The 17,602-nt window shown below is 36.5% G+C and overlaps 1 protein-coding gene across 4 annotated transcripts in view; it reads left to right on the top strand.

Annotated features, from left to right (window-relative positions):
• LOC134527369 (uncharacterized) overlaps window positions 1–17,602 on the top strand; it is a 73,796-nt gene that overhangs the window by 38,426 nt on the left and 17,768 nt on the right. For all 4 annotated transcript variants that reach the window (XM_063359994.1, XM_063359992.1, XM_063359993.1 and 1 more), the window contains exons 4-5: window positions 4,692–4,861; window positions 7,637–7,817. In XM_063359994.1, coding sequence (XP_063216064.1) covers window positions 4,692–4,861; window positions 7,637–7,817 — 351 coding nt within the window. The remainder of the gene's footprint in view (window positions 1–4,691; window positions 4,862–7,636; window positions 7,818–17,602) is intronic.

Raw genomic sequence — 17,602 nt, 5'->3', positions numbered from 1 at the left:
TAGAATTTTATTTAAAAAGTTAAAATTTTATGTAGTTACTAAGTAAAAAAAATTTAGTTTCTATGCATGATGGTTTTTTCAAAGTAAAGTAATAAAAGCAGCACTATCAGATAACAAATAAACATATCCGAAGGGTTACGGAGAAACATCACAAGGAAATGTATACGTAAGTAATGATTTCGGGCTTTTAAATTTGCTTATTGATTTTTTGATTAATGTTAATAGTATCAAAACTTTAAGATGGTGACAAAAAATAGCACTTAAATCTTAAAAATATGTTGGTGATTGAAATAAGTTGTAACAACCCAGATTATAGCCTTCCTCATACAATACAGTAATGATCTTTTGTTATAAATTTTTTTGTAAAATTTCAGGTTAGAAGCAAAGTTTTTCCTTTTCGAGGTAATTGAGAACGTAATTCTCTGGGTTTATTCTTTTGTTTTTTAAAATTCATAAGTTTATTTTTTGAAGTATTGTTTTTTGCTGGCTTCTTTATTTGGGAAGGCATGCTGACGTGATTTTCCTTTGTTATTTCCACGACCGAGGCTTTGTTTCACACGCTAGTTGTGTGAGTCACGGTCACGGGAGTGTGAGAAAGAGACAAAATCGCTGCGACATGGGAACAGAAGTAAGCATTTCGTTGAGCCTCTGTTGCCATGCGCCGTGATTGGCTGAAAATTACGTCAGCGGACCCAGGACACTGCCTGGACAAAGGAAAGGAAAGCTGTAAGATCAGCCGTGGCCGGGCGATGGCTCGTGTTTTATTCTTTTATAGACGTACAGTTCGTTTTTTTTTTGTTTTTTTTTTGTGTGCTCTGCTGTACAGAATATAGTGTGATTTTTACATGAATTAAAAAAAAACGGGTAATACATGGAACATTGTGTATAAATTTCTTCTTTCTTCGTGACCTGCAACCTGTATGTTCCACTCATCACCTAATTTGAGCTAGCCGGAGATGGTGAGTGGTGACAAAGTCAAACCACACAATCAATAAAATATTTCTTTCCCAATGCTTAAAATCTTATTTAGTTTTAGTAGTTCAAATAACACTATTTCTTGTTTAGACATTTCAGTAATTTTATATATTTATGCATGATACAGTAAAAATAAAATAATAACTAGGTTAAATTCTCAAAATGTAAATCCATAAAATCTTTGCTGTAGCCATTGCTTTAAAAAAAAAGTTTAGTAGTACTTTTTATGTTAACATTTTCAACATTCTCATGAACTAAGTAACGTTACAGAAGAATATTCAATTTTTTAGTTGTAGTTTTTTGTTTAATTTTCGTCATTATATGTTATATGTACACATTTGAAAAGTCTTACTATGTATTTTTCAAGAAAATGATCAGTGTTATTGTGCTTGAAGTGCACTTATTTAATGATGATAAAGATGCAATCTACTTCAGTAGACTCCCGATTATCTGGTGTAATGACTGGCAAGCGGTCCATGAATAACTGAAAAACATGGTTAAAGAAATGTCAAATAAAAACTGATCAAATTTTTTTTATCCCCACCATCTAGACCAGTTTGTTCCCGACCTTTTGTGGCTTATCTCCCCTTCTGGAGGTTGACTAACACCTATCACCGCCTTTTCATTTTCATTGTATGCCTAATTTTAATTTGAAGTAAAGTGTAACTAATGAAGCAGTTTTATTATTTTTAACAATTTTATCATCGTATATAAAAACAACCGAAGCAGTTTTATTCGGTCACTCTTAAATAACATAGAAAAAAAATTAAAATGTACATTTTTTACAGATTTTTTTTAAGAATAAAGAAGTGAAATAATTAACTAAGATCTTTGACTCACATTTAAAAATTCAGGAGTACGTTTTTTCATTTTTAAATTGGAATCCGGAAAATTAAGAAAGTTGACAGTTAAATTTTGAAAAAATAAATGAAAGTTTGAAAACTTTGTTATTGATTTATTTTACCTTTTCAATGGCTGCCTTGTGCTTGGTGAATTTCGATTAAAGCTTGAATATCCGACTTTATGTTCGTCAAGTTCAGGTGCAAGTCTCCTTTGAGGTAAATGTCCAACTTTTTCTTTGTTTGGGTGTCCAACTTTTTCTTTGTTTGGGGAGGAACTGGACAACAGAATTAAATCCTTTTTCAACTAATTATGTTGATGGGAACAAGATGAGAAGTGTTTCAGTTTTTCCCCACAGTTGTGGATAAGTGTCCATAAACTTCACCCATGCTTCACCGCTCTGCTTAAAAATGATTTTCGCCTCACAGTCATAATTCAGATCTAGAAACTGTCTGCAAAGAGTTATCATGCTTATCCACAGCTTCAAACGAGAATGGATCTAGAATCCAATCCGGAATTTGTAACTTGGTCAAATCTTCAAATCTTGATTCCATGTCAGTTTTTAACTGGTCAAGGTGATAAGTTAAAATTAGGCTTTGGTCTTCTGGGAGTTCAGGATTCTCGTTATCTGACACTAAATACTTCTTAAGGGTCAGAAACTGAATCAGCTCTTTACAGCCAATATTTACCTTGTGAATATCAAACTTGGCAATAAATGATAAAATAATTCCTTTGGCCTTGATAAGGTTCATCTTAATTCCTTGAAGCCTTATATTGACTTCGTTCATTTTTTCAAAAATATCTGTAAGGTATGCAAGTTCCAACTTGCGTTGCTTCAAATTCTCATTTAAAACAGGATCAGACGTGTCAAGAAACTCAGTTACCGTGTCAAATAATTCAAAGAAATGGTGCAAACAGTTTCCTTTGGAAAGCCACCTCACATCCGTATGTAGAAGCAAGCATTCAAAATCCTCATCATTTTCATGGTGAAGTTGTCTGAACATACAGTCATTGATAGAATTAGCTTTAATCTTGTTGACACCAGCAATAACTAGTTGTAGGGTTTCATGCAGGACACCACTCAGTTTTTTTCGCAGCTAAGTGTTGACGATGAATGACACAGTGAATAGTGATGACCTCTGGCACTTCTTTCTTAAGGTGGGCTAGAAACCCAGCATGACGACCTGACATGGCAGGAGCACCGTCTGTTGGGCAAGCGCTTTGTTTGGTAGGGGAATCTCTTTTCCTCAAAATATTCTTGCACCACTTTAAAAATCAACGATCCCTTCGTATCAGTGATCAAAGTTCTAGCAAACATTTCCTTAGTTATTTCCTTTTGTTCATTGATAAACCTGACATAAGCTAATATAATTGCGTTTTTGTTAATCACAGTTGATTCATCAATCTGCAATACACATTTACTTTTTTACAACCAATTGGTGAGTTTGGATTCAACGTACGTGGCCATTTCGTCAATTCGCCTGGAAACAGTATTGTTGCTCAAAGGAACCAATTGACTTATCTTATTACTAGGGTCCTCGCCTAGCATGATTTCAACAATTTTTTTGGTAGCCGGTAAAACAAGAGTTTTGCCAATTGTGTGAGGTTTACCACATTTAGCGATCAATAAAGACACCTCGTAAGAAGCAAGAAGACCTTTGTCAAGATCGGTTACTCGTTTTTTAAATAATTCACTCTTATTAGGCTGTTTGTCAGCTTTAGTTTTGAGGTGTTGAAAATAACTAAGTTCTTTACTCACTTTATCACTGTGTACTCTTGATATGATCTTTCATTCGTGAAGGCTTCATGGCTTCATTACTAGTAAATGTTATATTGCACAAAAGACAATGTGGAAACTGCACATTTTGCGGTGACATGATAAAACCAAATTTTAAATACTGAGCTAAGTATCGATGACCTTCTTTTTTTAATCCTTTGTGCTTAACTTCTACACTTCAAAACAAACGCACAAAAACTGATGGTGACAAAGGCTAGCGAAGACTGAAGACGAATGTTGTGATGGCAGGAAGGGGAGGGGGTTGAGTCACCAGTTGGCCGCGCTGAGCAACAACAGGTGGGGACTGGGGTGAGGGGTGAGTGCAGTGAACTCGCCGGCTGAGAATAGCCAGTGACTTGTGCTACCTGGCAAATTCTACTGTACAGTACTATTTTAATTTTCCCCCCTTTTAATACTCATCGCCCCCAAATCGCCCCCCACTTATTTATTGCCCCCCTGATAACCCAAATCGGCCACTTGGGGGCAATCGCCACCAGGTTGGGAACCACTGATCTAGACACTGTAACACCCGTTCCTCAATGTAACTCTCTATTTTGTTCCAGTAATCCCCCTCCCCAACTTATTCTATCTGTGCTCCCTACTCATTTCGTCACACCTCATCTCCAATCACATGATTTTGACCTTGATTTGTTTAGTTATTTGAGCTATGAGTGTCAACCCACAGCCTGATGCCAAACAGATGGTCAGTGAATGGGGAAAGTGTAAAGTCAGAGTCATTGACTGGAAATACTAACGTGGTTGTTAAACTACTTTGAGAGAAAACTACCCGCATTGCAAGCAGCTGGTAGGAACATGGAACCTCATGAGTGCAAACCAATTACGCTACAGCACAACCACGCACGCTTGTGTGTGGTTGCTGGATGCAATTCTGGATTATTAGGGGCCACCGTGATGAAATGGTCAAAGCACTCGCCTCACACCATGGCAATATGGGTTCAGATTCCAGTGCCGAACGTTTCCATTAGCCGGTCACTTTTCCCTCAGGGCGGTCCTGTTCTCCCACCCATTCATTCTGTCCGATGCTGCATTCGCACCTCACCAGCCGTCGATGTGCTGAGGTAGTATTGTTTCCGCTCAGGTGTTCCTGAGCTCGTCGTCGCCAGCCAGCAGCCTGGCCGTGCAGCGCCAGTTGGTACGCATGCTCTGGCTGTTCGTCGGCCTCAGCGTGCTGTGGACGCTTGTCTCCCTCGTCGCAGACAACGTGCTCATGGCCGACAGCGACATAGAGTTCTGCTGGCTCGAGTCGAGGTATGGCCGCTGGAACATGATGAACCCCCGGTGAGAGAGTGGAGATGCGCTTGGTAAGGTCCGTGAGGCTGAGGGTGACAGCATTGTCTTCCATGCCAACAAGCTGGAACAGAGAACATGCCTGCCATTCTGTGAACAAGCAGAAGTGCAACATGCACGGTGGCCAACCCTTAAAGAGTTGGGGCAAGTAAAAAATTGTTCAAATACACCAGCTCAATTTGTTGTGTACCCTCTTTTATCGCATAGTTGTCGCACTCGCGTAATCGTCGCACCCATAGTTTTGGGCGTCAAAATTTTGATAAAAAAAAAACTTCTCGCTTAAACGTCGCATGATGTTTTTGGTTCCGCTATTAGATTCTGAGCGCTTTATGTGGGTATTTTTTTGTTTAAAACGATGTATTTTAAAATATAAATCTAATATTTATTCGTACATTACCTCTTACTCATTTAATTAACAGAAATACGTAGTTGTCTGATGCATAAATTTTCTTTTAAAAACGTTTTTAAACGTTATAACGTTAATCTTTTCGTCTGCGTTGCCGCGGTGTACCGCTTACAAAAATGTAGCCAGCGCTCGTTGCAGTCATTAATGTTTGGTTATGTCGATTCCCGTATAGAGCGCGCACACGTAGCTGAATATCGATATCTCGCCGAGTGCATACAACGCGCGCTGTCTGTCGAGTGCCGAGTTAACTACATCTAATGGCCCGCTCTGTTTCGTGGAGTATGTACTTACTACGGCGATAGTTACGCGTTCGTTCGACTTGCATTTGGATCACAGATTTTGTTTTTCTATTTAAAGTTGAAAGGTTTTTGTTGCACGACTTATTAATTTAAATTGTTTAGCGTTCTCTTTAATACTTCACATTTTAAATAAACGTACTTTCCATGAATTGGTTTTGTTTTTATGAATAACTTCATCTAACAAAAAATAATTTTTTCTTTAATCGTTGCACCCCTACTTTTCAAAGTTGATTTTAGAATAAAAAGTGTGACGATTATGCGAGAAAACACGGTATATGGTAATTTTTGCATCAACAACAAAACCATCAACCATCTTCATTTACTTGCTACCTATACTGTGCTAAGTGTGGTTAATTTACTATTTCTTACGTGAGTGCTGATTTTCTTACAAACATAATTGCTATACTAATGTAAATTTTTATTGTTGATGTTGTATAAATAAAGTAAGGTTTTTAATTTACTGTCACTGCTTATTCATGGTCTGATTTCACCTCATGTGATGTTGAATTCAGTTTTTACAGCATTTCATCTGAAGAATTATAACTAAACAGAGTACTTGTGTATATTTGTAAATTTTGCATGTAGGTTTTCAGTTGAAATCAACTTTTGTATTGACCGGAAAAATCTTAAATGGAGCATTTGAAAATATTTTTACAATATTGATTTACATCAAATATACAAGAAGATTTGGCATGTAACTTATCTACCTTTTTAGTAACCTGAATGAAACTTAAGTATTACCTTTTTGAATGAATTTTTTAAACTTTGGTAAACAGTAGATAAGGTAAACAACTGAGCATCATATCATTGAAGTTCCGGCTCTCATTTAGTATTACAATTGAAATTTTTCACACGTGTTTGTTTAATTTCAACTTATCTAGCAGTCCTCCTGTTAATGTAACAAGCCACTGCCCAAAGCTTGGTGGCTCAACATCGGCTGAGAATCATGGGCTGGCCATCACTAGCCTGGGTGAGCAGAATTTCTTTTTTCTGCATCACCACACTAACGAAAAGCACCCCTTTTCTTGAATTATGGTTTTTAAATCAACATTGTAGGTGGTATTTGTATGTTCGTGATAAATAGAAACATTATGGTTTATATAATTTCATAGGGCTAAGTGATGTTTTTTACTAAGATAAATTGTTACTTATTACCTAGTTGTATTCTGGGATGCATGTACACTACATAAATGTACTTTGGGTATGTAATGTGTAGTAAGTTATACATAGCATGTAAAACATAATTTTTGTTATACATATATGTATAAGACCAGTGGTTCCCAAACTTTTTCAGCTGGCGACCCACCTTTCCTTATAGGAATACCTCCGCGGTCTATCGGTCCATGGTGGAGTAAAAAAACCTCATTTGTATCGTATCCCTTCCTTATGAATATATAATTTAGTAATTTACCATCAAATATTGCAAAAAAAATATGTAGATGCTTTTTTTAAGATACCGGTTGATGTTTGATAAACAATTTGTGTTCTGATTTGAAAATGGTTGACAAAATATAAGCACTTTGTAGCAAAACAGTTATTTATTTGTCTGTTGTGTATTGTGTGTGTGTGTGTGTGTGTGTGTGTGTGTGTTTTTTTTTTTTTTGTATTGTGCACACCCCTGTAATCTCTCCTCAGAGTGTTGGTGTGCATGTCACAATTTATAAATAAATAAATAAATAAATAAATAAAAATAGATATGTGTTTACACACAATTCAATTTGTTTCGATTTTTCTTATCTTTTCTGATGGTTTATTCGATGGATTCTTATAGTTTTAGGATCGAGTCGCGACCCATCGTTTGGGACCGCTTTATTAGACAGTTACTTCTACCTAGAAGTGATGGATTGGCCAATGTTTTGGCGAGCCTTGTTGCAGAGAGTGAGTTGTTAATTGCTCTCGAAGATGGCTGGTAATACCTTTTTCTTCATAGATGTGTTCTCAACCCAGACTGTGTTCACGCAAGCCTACAATCTATATATTACATTACCTTGAGAGATATCAGCACGCATGTCGGCCGCATGTTTGTCTCAGCCCCGCCTCGGTGACGGTGCCCTTGAAGATCCTGCTGACCCTCAGCACGCTGTGGCACGACGTGCTACAGGCAACAATCATCGCAGGCTACTGCCTTCAGGCCCAGTTGCTCATATCGCACGCTCGCTTCCTCAACGCCAAGCTGCTGGAGCTGTCCGTGTCACCAGCCGAATGGATGAGGGTGAGGCCTGCAGGCTTGCTCGCAGCTTGCGCTCTTTCATTCAGAGTGCCTTACGCTAGTAGTACAGTCAGATTAGACATCGAACAATGCACCAAATCAGGTATCTTTGCTTTTTTGATATGTTTTTTATGATGGAAACGGAATGTTAAATCCAGGTTTTCGACCTCTGCAGATGTCCACGTCATTGTCAAAAATAGAGAAGACCTCAAAATTTTCAATATTTTTTTTCAGTTTTTGTTCATGTTTACATGGAAGGACTGGTTTTGTGGCAATGACAATCCTATTCACTTTTTAGTTTGATTAAATTGACTTTGATACCAAAACAGTTATTGTATGGCTGATAGTGTCGGAGATACAGCTTTTCAAAGTTTGGGCAATTTTTCAAATTACATTATTTTTAGCACAATTTCATCATTTTCAGTAGATTTATGTATCTGAAGGCCAGGTTATGGTTGGGGGGTCTCAGGGGACCCCAAAGTGAACCCCTGCCCCAACCACTTGTGCAAAAAATGAGATATTTGTATTTTTATTTACAGGTGTGATAAATGTCAAAAAATTCAGGAGTACTGACAATTACTTACGATGTGTTTTAATTTTTGGAATTATTATTATTATTATTATTATTATTATTATTATTATTATTATTATATAAAAAGAGATATTGAAGTGAAATTATGTAGGTGGAAAATATCTGACAATCTAACAAATTTAATTAATTTGGAGGGTGTTTTTATTTTAATCAAATTTTGCCCTCTTTGATGGACCTGGTTGGTTCAAAACGTCATCTTCTGAGATGGCAGGAGGGTTTTCAAGAATGTCAGAGATGGGCATCTACAATTCTTCATTTAGTTTGTCTTCGTGTCTCAGTTCACCTGAGATGGGTGGGTAATTCACGCCAAACGTGAGCTCAGGGACGTGGTCACATGATACTCCCTCACAGTGGCTGCAAACCTCCCATTGCATGGTGGAACATTCCAAACCCATCCAATGTGTTTACATTAAAATTGGCAATGTTGAATGCAAATTGCAGGAAGAATGATGGCTCCAAGCAGAGTTGGTCTTATCACAGGATGGTTGAGGTTTTGAGGATTGAGTTATTAAAGTAGGATGCTGCAAATCCAAGGGTGTACATCAAATCAATCCGATGTTTTGATCCAAAGTTGTGATACATATAAATGTTAACTCCATGCAATAATGAGGAAATGAATGCCCAAGGCCTCTCTGCTGCTATTATTGCAACACAGGTCTTTCTATGTGTATCTAGGCAGTATCATTTGTCTTTAACATTGAAAACAGTAATTCTTAGTCGCAAATATTCGGGATCACAGTATTTACATCATGTAAGAAGTCATTTGAAGGTGGAAGTTAAGTTCTTTCAAAAGGTTTTGCACAAATATCCTCTCATATTACACTGGCAGCTGCCTTAATGACGCACAGTTTCTCTTGTTGAAGATCTGGATGTTCATCACTGTACCAAGCAGAATTTTGTGTTTGGTATTTTGAAAACAAACAACAGTTTTTTTTTCTTCAAAGAAGCAAATTTTGCAGTTATTATATTCTTTCCATACTTCTTAAACATATGACTTTTGATTGTTGGCCTTTTTCCCTTCTATATTGTTGAGATCCTCCAGAGAAAAATGACATTCTGAGTTCTCTTGGAGACGTGCAAAAATTTAATCCATGGCATTCTCAGTTGTAGTGTGCTTGCGACCTCTCCTCTTCAAACCTTCTTGTGTTGGGAGCATGTAGAGTTTCTTTTGGCAAAATGTATAATATCTCGTGTCTGCTGCTACCAAATCAGTGTCTTCAGAAATCTGATGTTTAATTTTTAAGACCCATTTATCACTTCATTTTTCTGCTGCTCTCAAATTGTTGCACCAAGATCAAATTTTCCACAATAATGATGGTATTTCTTTTTGTTGCATTTTTTTCTTCTAGGCCACAATGAATTTTTCTGTAATTCTATCTTTACATAGAAAACAGTGTTCTCTGAAACTTAACTGTTCACTCACCGATCTTGTAGGTCTTGCATATTTTACTTTCACGTTTTTCCATGGCAAACTGCTGCTGCAATCAATTTGGGGTGGTTGTACCTATTCTGGCAAGCAGTATGCACAGAAATCCGATTTTTAATGCCCGTCCAGTACAATAATGACTTCAGGATGCTGTTGGTGCTGCCGCACTTCTGTAGTGCTTCAGACATGTTTGCAAATGCTCATGTAGATGGCTTTTCTGCTACATAGCCCAGGGTGTGCTACAGCTCCAACACCATCCCATACATGATCACTGGTCGATGATTAGACCCCATGAAAAATGGTAAATAAAACTGCCTGATTTCGGTAAATATACTATAGGATTTCGGTGCTATATTTAGGTAAATAAAAAGTATTTCGGTGGTATTATTCGGCAAAAGAAATTTTTTTTGTTAAATGAGTGCGTTTGTTCTACTAATTATTTAATTTCATGATACACACACAAAGCTGTACATGATACTTGATACAGCAATCACTAGATTCCTGCGTAAGCCTTACAGAAGTGGAAATTTTATCTAGTAGATTATATACACATTACAGTCAAACCTCTCTGAAACGACCCCTCACGGTTCACAGGAATAGGGTTGTAATAGAGGGGGGGTCGTAATAGATGTTTTCCGAAATATTCCGTTGATTTCAAACCCCCCTCCTTTCCAAACCGCTACTCGCTAAGAAACCAGCCGTACAATGGCAGGATGCTGTCACTCACAATGCTAGACGGCTTTGCTTTAAACCCACTTCAACCTTCATGACAAGTCCGTCGCCCTACAGGCCACCTCTAAAGAAAATATGTCAAAAGACAGTTTATTTTTACTGGTTAGTTTACATGTACGTTTTCTGCTTGCTGTAGTTAAATACACTAGAACCCCGATGTCATGAACCCCGGATTTAACAAAGCAGTGATTTTACGAATACATTCTTGGGAACTGTCAAAAAATTGGACATTTTGACCAAAATGTGAAAATCAGAAAAAAAAAATGAAAGATCATTAAAATCCGTTAACTTTAACACACAGCATATATTTGTGTCGGCTTTAATACTTCCAATAATGTTCATGTAAGAATAACAAAAAAATAATGGGACATTTCCTTTAAAAAATATGGCTGTGGTAGGTTCTGCAACGCGAGTGGGCGCACACTAAGCTCGCCCGGCTGGCTGGCTGGCGGCAGCGGCTTCATGACGCATAAGCTCACCCCTTCCTTCCCCTCGGTAACATTCTTCAAGGCTAGCTCATCCCTCCCAGTCACACAAACCATCTAGTGTCCTTGCTTATAACACCCCAACTTCGCTCACTTTGAAAAACCCTCAGTGAGAAAATGCTCTTTTTTTCTCCCGTAAAATTTGGCTATTATGAATGGGGTTCTAAAGCGGTGAGGGCGGGGTAAGATCGTTGTAAATATTTTCGGACCCCCCCCCCCCCCCCCCCCCCCAACACGACCAAAAAAAAGTATGTCAAAATATGTCACTTTTCACACCAAGTTCGAGTTCAGTCATCTCTGGCAAGGAATTTACAAGCTTTCAAACTTAAATATACATGTATTTTAATAGCAAGGGTCCTATGAAAAGGAATATACCGAATAAAATCAATCTGCTGTCACCAAACAAAGCATAAAATGGCCCAATGCGTGGTCGCTTCGTTATTGCTCGCGCAAGAGGCGAGACGTGGAATGTTATATACATACATATTTGTCATGATGGATATATTTTCAAAATATACTAAGTTATATCCAATCGTTCACGCCACCGGTAAAATTGTAGGTATATTCAAAAGTCAAGCAATTCATAAATGAAATTGGACAACCGAGTGCCGTTTTGTCAGACCGAGGAACACAATTTACAGGAAAAATTTGGCAGGAAGGATTGAAGAAATTAAATGTTATTCCTACCACATCTTCTATAAGACATCCTCAAGGAAACCCAGTAGAGCGCGTAATGAGGACATTAGGGAACATGCTGAGGTCATTTTGCCATGAATCACATATTGGTTGGAGGAATAAAATTCCTTTCATTGAATGCGTGATCAACCATACAGTGTATAGTTCGTCAGGTTTAACACCGCATGAAATACTTACTGGACAGAGATCTACTCTAATTCCTGAAGTGATATTGTCTAAACATACTGCAGCACTACCGAGTAACGAGAAAAAAGGATCTGGAAGAAACACTGAAAGAAATTCAAGACATGGTAAAAGCTTGTTTAATAGCTGCCGCCAACGCGCGCAGAAGAGGACTGAAATCTGCAAACAAAATTAATTTATCTTGCGGCGACTTAGTGTTAAAGAGAACTAACTACAGTAGTCAATTTTGGGAATTGGTTACAAAGAAACTTTTCTTACTATATGAAGGTCCTTATCGCATAACTAAGGTTATCAGAGAAAATTGTTACGAATTAGCAGATATTGACACAGGAAAAATAATAGGTCATTACAATGTAACACAATTAAGAATTTATAAAGACCTTAAGATGATAGAGAGTTAAATTTTCATCTTGACTGACAAACATACCCTTAATTAAAGTTTGGAGGGGCAAAGTAATTGTTTATTTGTTTAATTGTTTTGATTACACACGCACTGATGATATGAATGCATAATATTTGTATAACGTGAAATGTTGATATATGTACTTTGTACGAAACAAAACAAAAATGTGATACAATTGTTTAGCTATAATTAAACTAGAAAACATGTACATATTAAATTGATAATTGTTTTGTTGTTTTTTTTTGTTTGAATGTTAATTGTATTTAATTCTTGTAAATATTTAACTATGATATGTGTTAAAGTTTAATTTTGTTCATAATGTATTATTGTTGTTGGAAGAATACCTCCAGTGTATAGTGTTACCATACACAATGTAGACATTCTTCGGAGGGGCATTCTATAAAGGTTAGACTTGGAAACTTTATATAACAAGATGGAGGAACAAAATTATTGTGTCATATTTTATAATTTCACTTCAGTGTACATGTCTTTATTTCTCTATGAACCATAAGTCAATAATTTTGTAGGAATATCTTTTTAATGTAAAACTTCTTTGCTCAAGGAATGAGATATTTTGTTTAACCAATAAGGATGGTATTTTCAAGTTTCATGATTAATATTATATAACTAAAAGTTTGTAAAACAATTTGGTATTGGTCGAAGACGGTAGAACAAAAACTATTGCTGGAAAATAAAAGTTTGTTTGGAATTTTAAGTGGAAAAACAAAAATGGGAATTGATATAGGAACCTTCGTAGAAGCAAGACGTGAAATTACATTACTGAAGAAATTGGAAATTAAGACATTTTGAATACTTTGAAGAGTAGCATGAAATAATAGAAGAAATTGATAATATTGATAATTTGGAAATATTTATTGACCTTAAGAAGAATTACGATTTATATGAAGATTATAAGAAACATTGAGGCGTTCCCAGGATGAAGAATATGAATCACAACTACGAAGATTGGAAGAAATATTGAGGCGTTCCCAGGACGAAGAAATAAATATACTGAATAATCGACAGTACGAGACCATCTGGAAAAAACGAGAGGCGTTCCCAGGACGAAGACGAGGAATTGCTAAGAGGCATTCCCTGGACGAAGTCGTAGAAAGTCGGAGAGGCGTTTCCAGGACGAAGACACGGAACAGCGGAGAGGCGTTTCAAGGATGAAGACGCGGAATATTCGTTGCTGAGTTCCCGTATAAAGAAGACAGAAACCGTAATGCATAGTTCTAGTACAATGAACTATTCCTACAGGTCGGTCATATATTTATAAAGGAATCTAGTAAAACTTACTAGTTTTGCAAAACTAACACACCGTAATAGGTAAAATCACGTAAAATCAGTAAATACCCCTTTCGCCAATACCAGAATGCTTAAGTCGATGACAACTTGAGTTAATGTTTAAATGTTGTATGTCATCTGATCTAACGAACTAGCGAATTTTACCACGACATACCCAGCTCTACCTACTGAATAGTCAGGATAATAAAAAAATTAATTCATTTTGTATAGTAAACTTTCACTGATTGGAGACTTGCAATAAAACAGGTTCAATGAGGTTGATGCTATTTTACTGGTATGAAACAAATTATGAATATCAGTTGGTAGTAATTGAATGTCACTGAAAATTGATAACTGTTATTTTCCGATCACGATACGTATATTGTGTCATTCAAATTCAAGTCTACGTATTAACACACTTTTAATGTTTACTTATAATTACAACTTCTTAGAAGTTGTTGGCGCCCACAAGTTAATATTAACTAATTCGTTCTTTTGCTTTTATTCTATAAATCCATTAGAATGGGTCTAAGTACACTCGAGTTATTCAAAGTCAAATCGATTTATACTAATCAATAAATGTTTTGACAAAGAATACCCGTTTAGTTAGAAGAAAGATAAATGCTGGGGAGACAGACGGCAGCCAGTGTGTTTCCTGCGTGGGGAATAAGTGGCGTAGCCTTTTTTTTATGCTGGGTGAAGCGACCTTTTTCTGTCAACCCACGGGAAAAGATAATTGCTTGAGCTGTCAAAATAAACATTGCTGTGGCAGTTAAAACAAGTCGAGGCGGGCGTGCATCCAGTCGGTCGCTGTATATATCTACTCGAAAAACATACTAACATCTTAATTCATAACAAGATTCCTTATAACCTACACGTATTGCTGGATATTTTCAGCCTGATCCATGCAAGTTATTTAGCCACGTTTTGAATGAAAACAACTGGCGGGCCAGTGTTTTGCCCTGTTTTGCGGACACATTAAGCTTTTATCAATTTGCTGACAGTTTTAATATATTTTTACTCTCCTCATTAAAATGAAGCAGATAACGTGATTGTTAACAAGTACAAAGTACAAGCAGCATCCGAGATCGGCCGCAGTGCACGGTAAGGGGAGAGGTTGAGCAAGGGCGAGCGAGCGGCCGACTACCATGTTCACACGCTGCGGCCGGAGGGTTTTTCCTGCATTGTATTAATAGATATTAATATTTAATGGTATTTTATTTATTAAGTCATAAAACACAAAATCAGAAGAGAAAAACCCTGCATAAGTCATCAACAATAGTGCACAAATTCAAGCCAGAAAATATACCAAATCGGACTTCAAAAACTAAGCAAACATTGTCAACCGATGATAGTAATCAAAATCAAGAGAAATTCAGCAGGTAGCTTTGCCTTAACTGCATACCACACTAGACACTCGCAAAAAGCTAAACGTAAACACGTTGCCACAAAAACCTTTATCTGCACACTGCGGCAAAGGGACGTGGAATGGGGTTTGTCAAGCGCTGACAGCGGTCGACAGGAAGTGGTATCTATTTTTAGATATGCGCTGCCTACGGCAGTACAGCACTCGGCAAGAGAAACGCAGTAACACGCTACTCACCACAAGAAACTTATTTTCTGTCCGATTTTCTTCGGATTTTCGGCAATTTTTTCACTGTTCCTTGAAATCGGGTTGTAATAGAGAGGTGGTCGCAATGAATGGGGTCGCAACAAAAAGGTTTTTCTGTACTTTTAATTTTGTTTTACTACACATTTTCCGGCCTCTTTCCCATCAAATTGTGTTTCGTAGGACGTTAGAACCGTAACACATTTCCTTGACTTACCTTTCATGTATTCATTTAACCATTCCCTCATAGCTGGGTGATCTAGGTTCTCTAGGGGAATATTTGCAGAAAGAAATGCACACACTGTATCGCTTGCAAATTTGACTTAAATTTCCTTTGCTTGTTTATGGAGAACAATATTATCCTAGAGTGTCACTTGCTTTTTGACTCCACAACCTGATGGTGATGTTTGACTTTTTTTTCCTCTAAATGAGATGCTCGCTGTTTGCAGTGTTTTTCATAAGAATCTTTCCTTTTCCAATCTACTACCGTATTGCAAAATTTACACATTATTATCCGCTTTTCTTTATTAAAAAAATGAATCATTCATGCTCGTATTTTTTGGCTCTTTCAAACACTGATACGACCTTAGGCATCGTCAGCTGCATTATATCAAACTCATCAAACACTGTTCCGTTTTCTTTAAGCATACGAGAATTTGTTTTTGTAATGTTTTAATCTAGAATATAAATGAATAAAAAAGTTCTCAACAAACGTAAAAGTTTTCAACAGAAACGAAGCTCAAACAAAACAATATTCACTACACGCAATTCACACACGAAGTATTGACGACACTGGGCACGGAACAATGGCGTTCGTGCCGTTTGTTTATTAATTTGTTATCGGTATTGATTTTATCTGTACGAGTTTTTCTACTGAACTGAATATTTCCATGTACATTTGTGGTTTATCTTTCATTGTGAGTGGTTATTTAAAGTAATTTACATGACGTAAATCACAATCAGAGATGTCGGACGTATGGGAACATTTTATTCTGGACAAATCCGACACCACCAAAGCTGGGGAAGCCTAAGATGCACATAAAGTTCTGCCATTCCATTCCCAATTACAACCTAACAATTCACCTTCAGCAAAAAAATATATATATATATATATATATATGTATGTGTGTGTGTGTGTTAGCTCCTAAACAATGGAAATTTAAGCATCACCAATATGGATGAAGGACTGTAAAGAAAACCAACTTTAATTTAGGATAAAAAAATTTAATACTTAAATACCTGCATACAAACACTGTTATTTCAATGGGAAGGGTGTATTTGTTTCCTATTTTTTGTCATTACAGCTTTAGCATCGACTCAATCCTAGTTACTTTTAGTCGCAGTGAGTTAGATACATTCCATTTATTTTTGTATTTAGTTTTAATGCTGGTCATAGCCGAAAATCCGGCCTCACATAGATATGAGGTACTGAAGGAGAGGAGGACTTTTATAGCTTCATAAAACAGACAAGGATAGTTCTCAGCAACTAAGAGCCAGAATTTCATTAACTGCTTGTGATTGAAACTATTTTTCAGTGACGTATCTTCTGATAAATCAATGAGTTCTTCACTTGATTTTGTTGACATACTACTTGGTAGGGTGTCTTGAAATGGGTTACAAATAGGGGTGTGCGGGAATAGGTTTTTGTACTGCGGGAAATTTTCGGGAAAAATTAATTTTTCCCGCGGGAAACGAGACGGGATCGGGAAATTTTTTTATCAAAATAATAATAAAAAAGAACAAATTTTTGACTCTGATATTGAACCCTAGAATCAAAGGAATTTTTTCAAATTAAACTTAAATACTTTAAATCCTTCTTTGTAAATCTAAATGGGTAAATATGTAGTTGGGCAAGTATTTTTGAAGAAAAAAAATTAAAAAATCCGAAAATACTTTTATTCTATGCTCTTTAACTTCCTCTTTTGATTAAACCCGGCGGAGATAAGAAATTCCAAATACTTTAGGAGATATCGCCGTTCTTATTTTGTAATACAAGACCTGTCCAATCATTCGACTGCCGCCATTTTTTATTTTGCCGTGGGTTTGTGAATGCCTAATTAATTAAAATGGTTGATTATGTCAGGTCAGTTACATTATAAATACTTTCAAACTAAGCGGACATTAAAAATAATATGAATTAATTTTAATGGTTGTTTAGTTTTAAAGTATTTATAATGTAACTGACCTGACCTAACCTAACAAACCGGGACAAAGGATGAACAGTAGGAACTCACATTTTTTTTTTTTACTCATTATTTGCGCAACAATATACAAATAAAAAATAAAACATTAAAATTTGAAACGTTAAAAAATCATACTCTTAAACAAGGAAAAATGTTTAACGCCGCAAGGAAAAAAAAATTTCATACTCATAA

Source organism: Bacillus rossius, chromosome 1 (assembly GCF_032445375.1).
Source record: "Bacillus rossius redtenbacheri isolate Brsri chromosome 1, Brsri_v3, whole genome shotgun sequence".
Taxonomy (NCBI): Eukaryota; Metazoa; Arthropoda; class Insecta; order Phasmatodea; family Bacillidae; genus Bacillus; species Bacillus rossius.
Note: the sequence above shows the minus strand (reverse complement) of the source record. Positions and strands in the feature narration are given on the sequence as shown.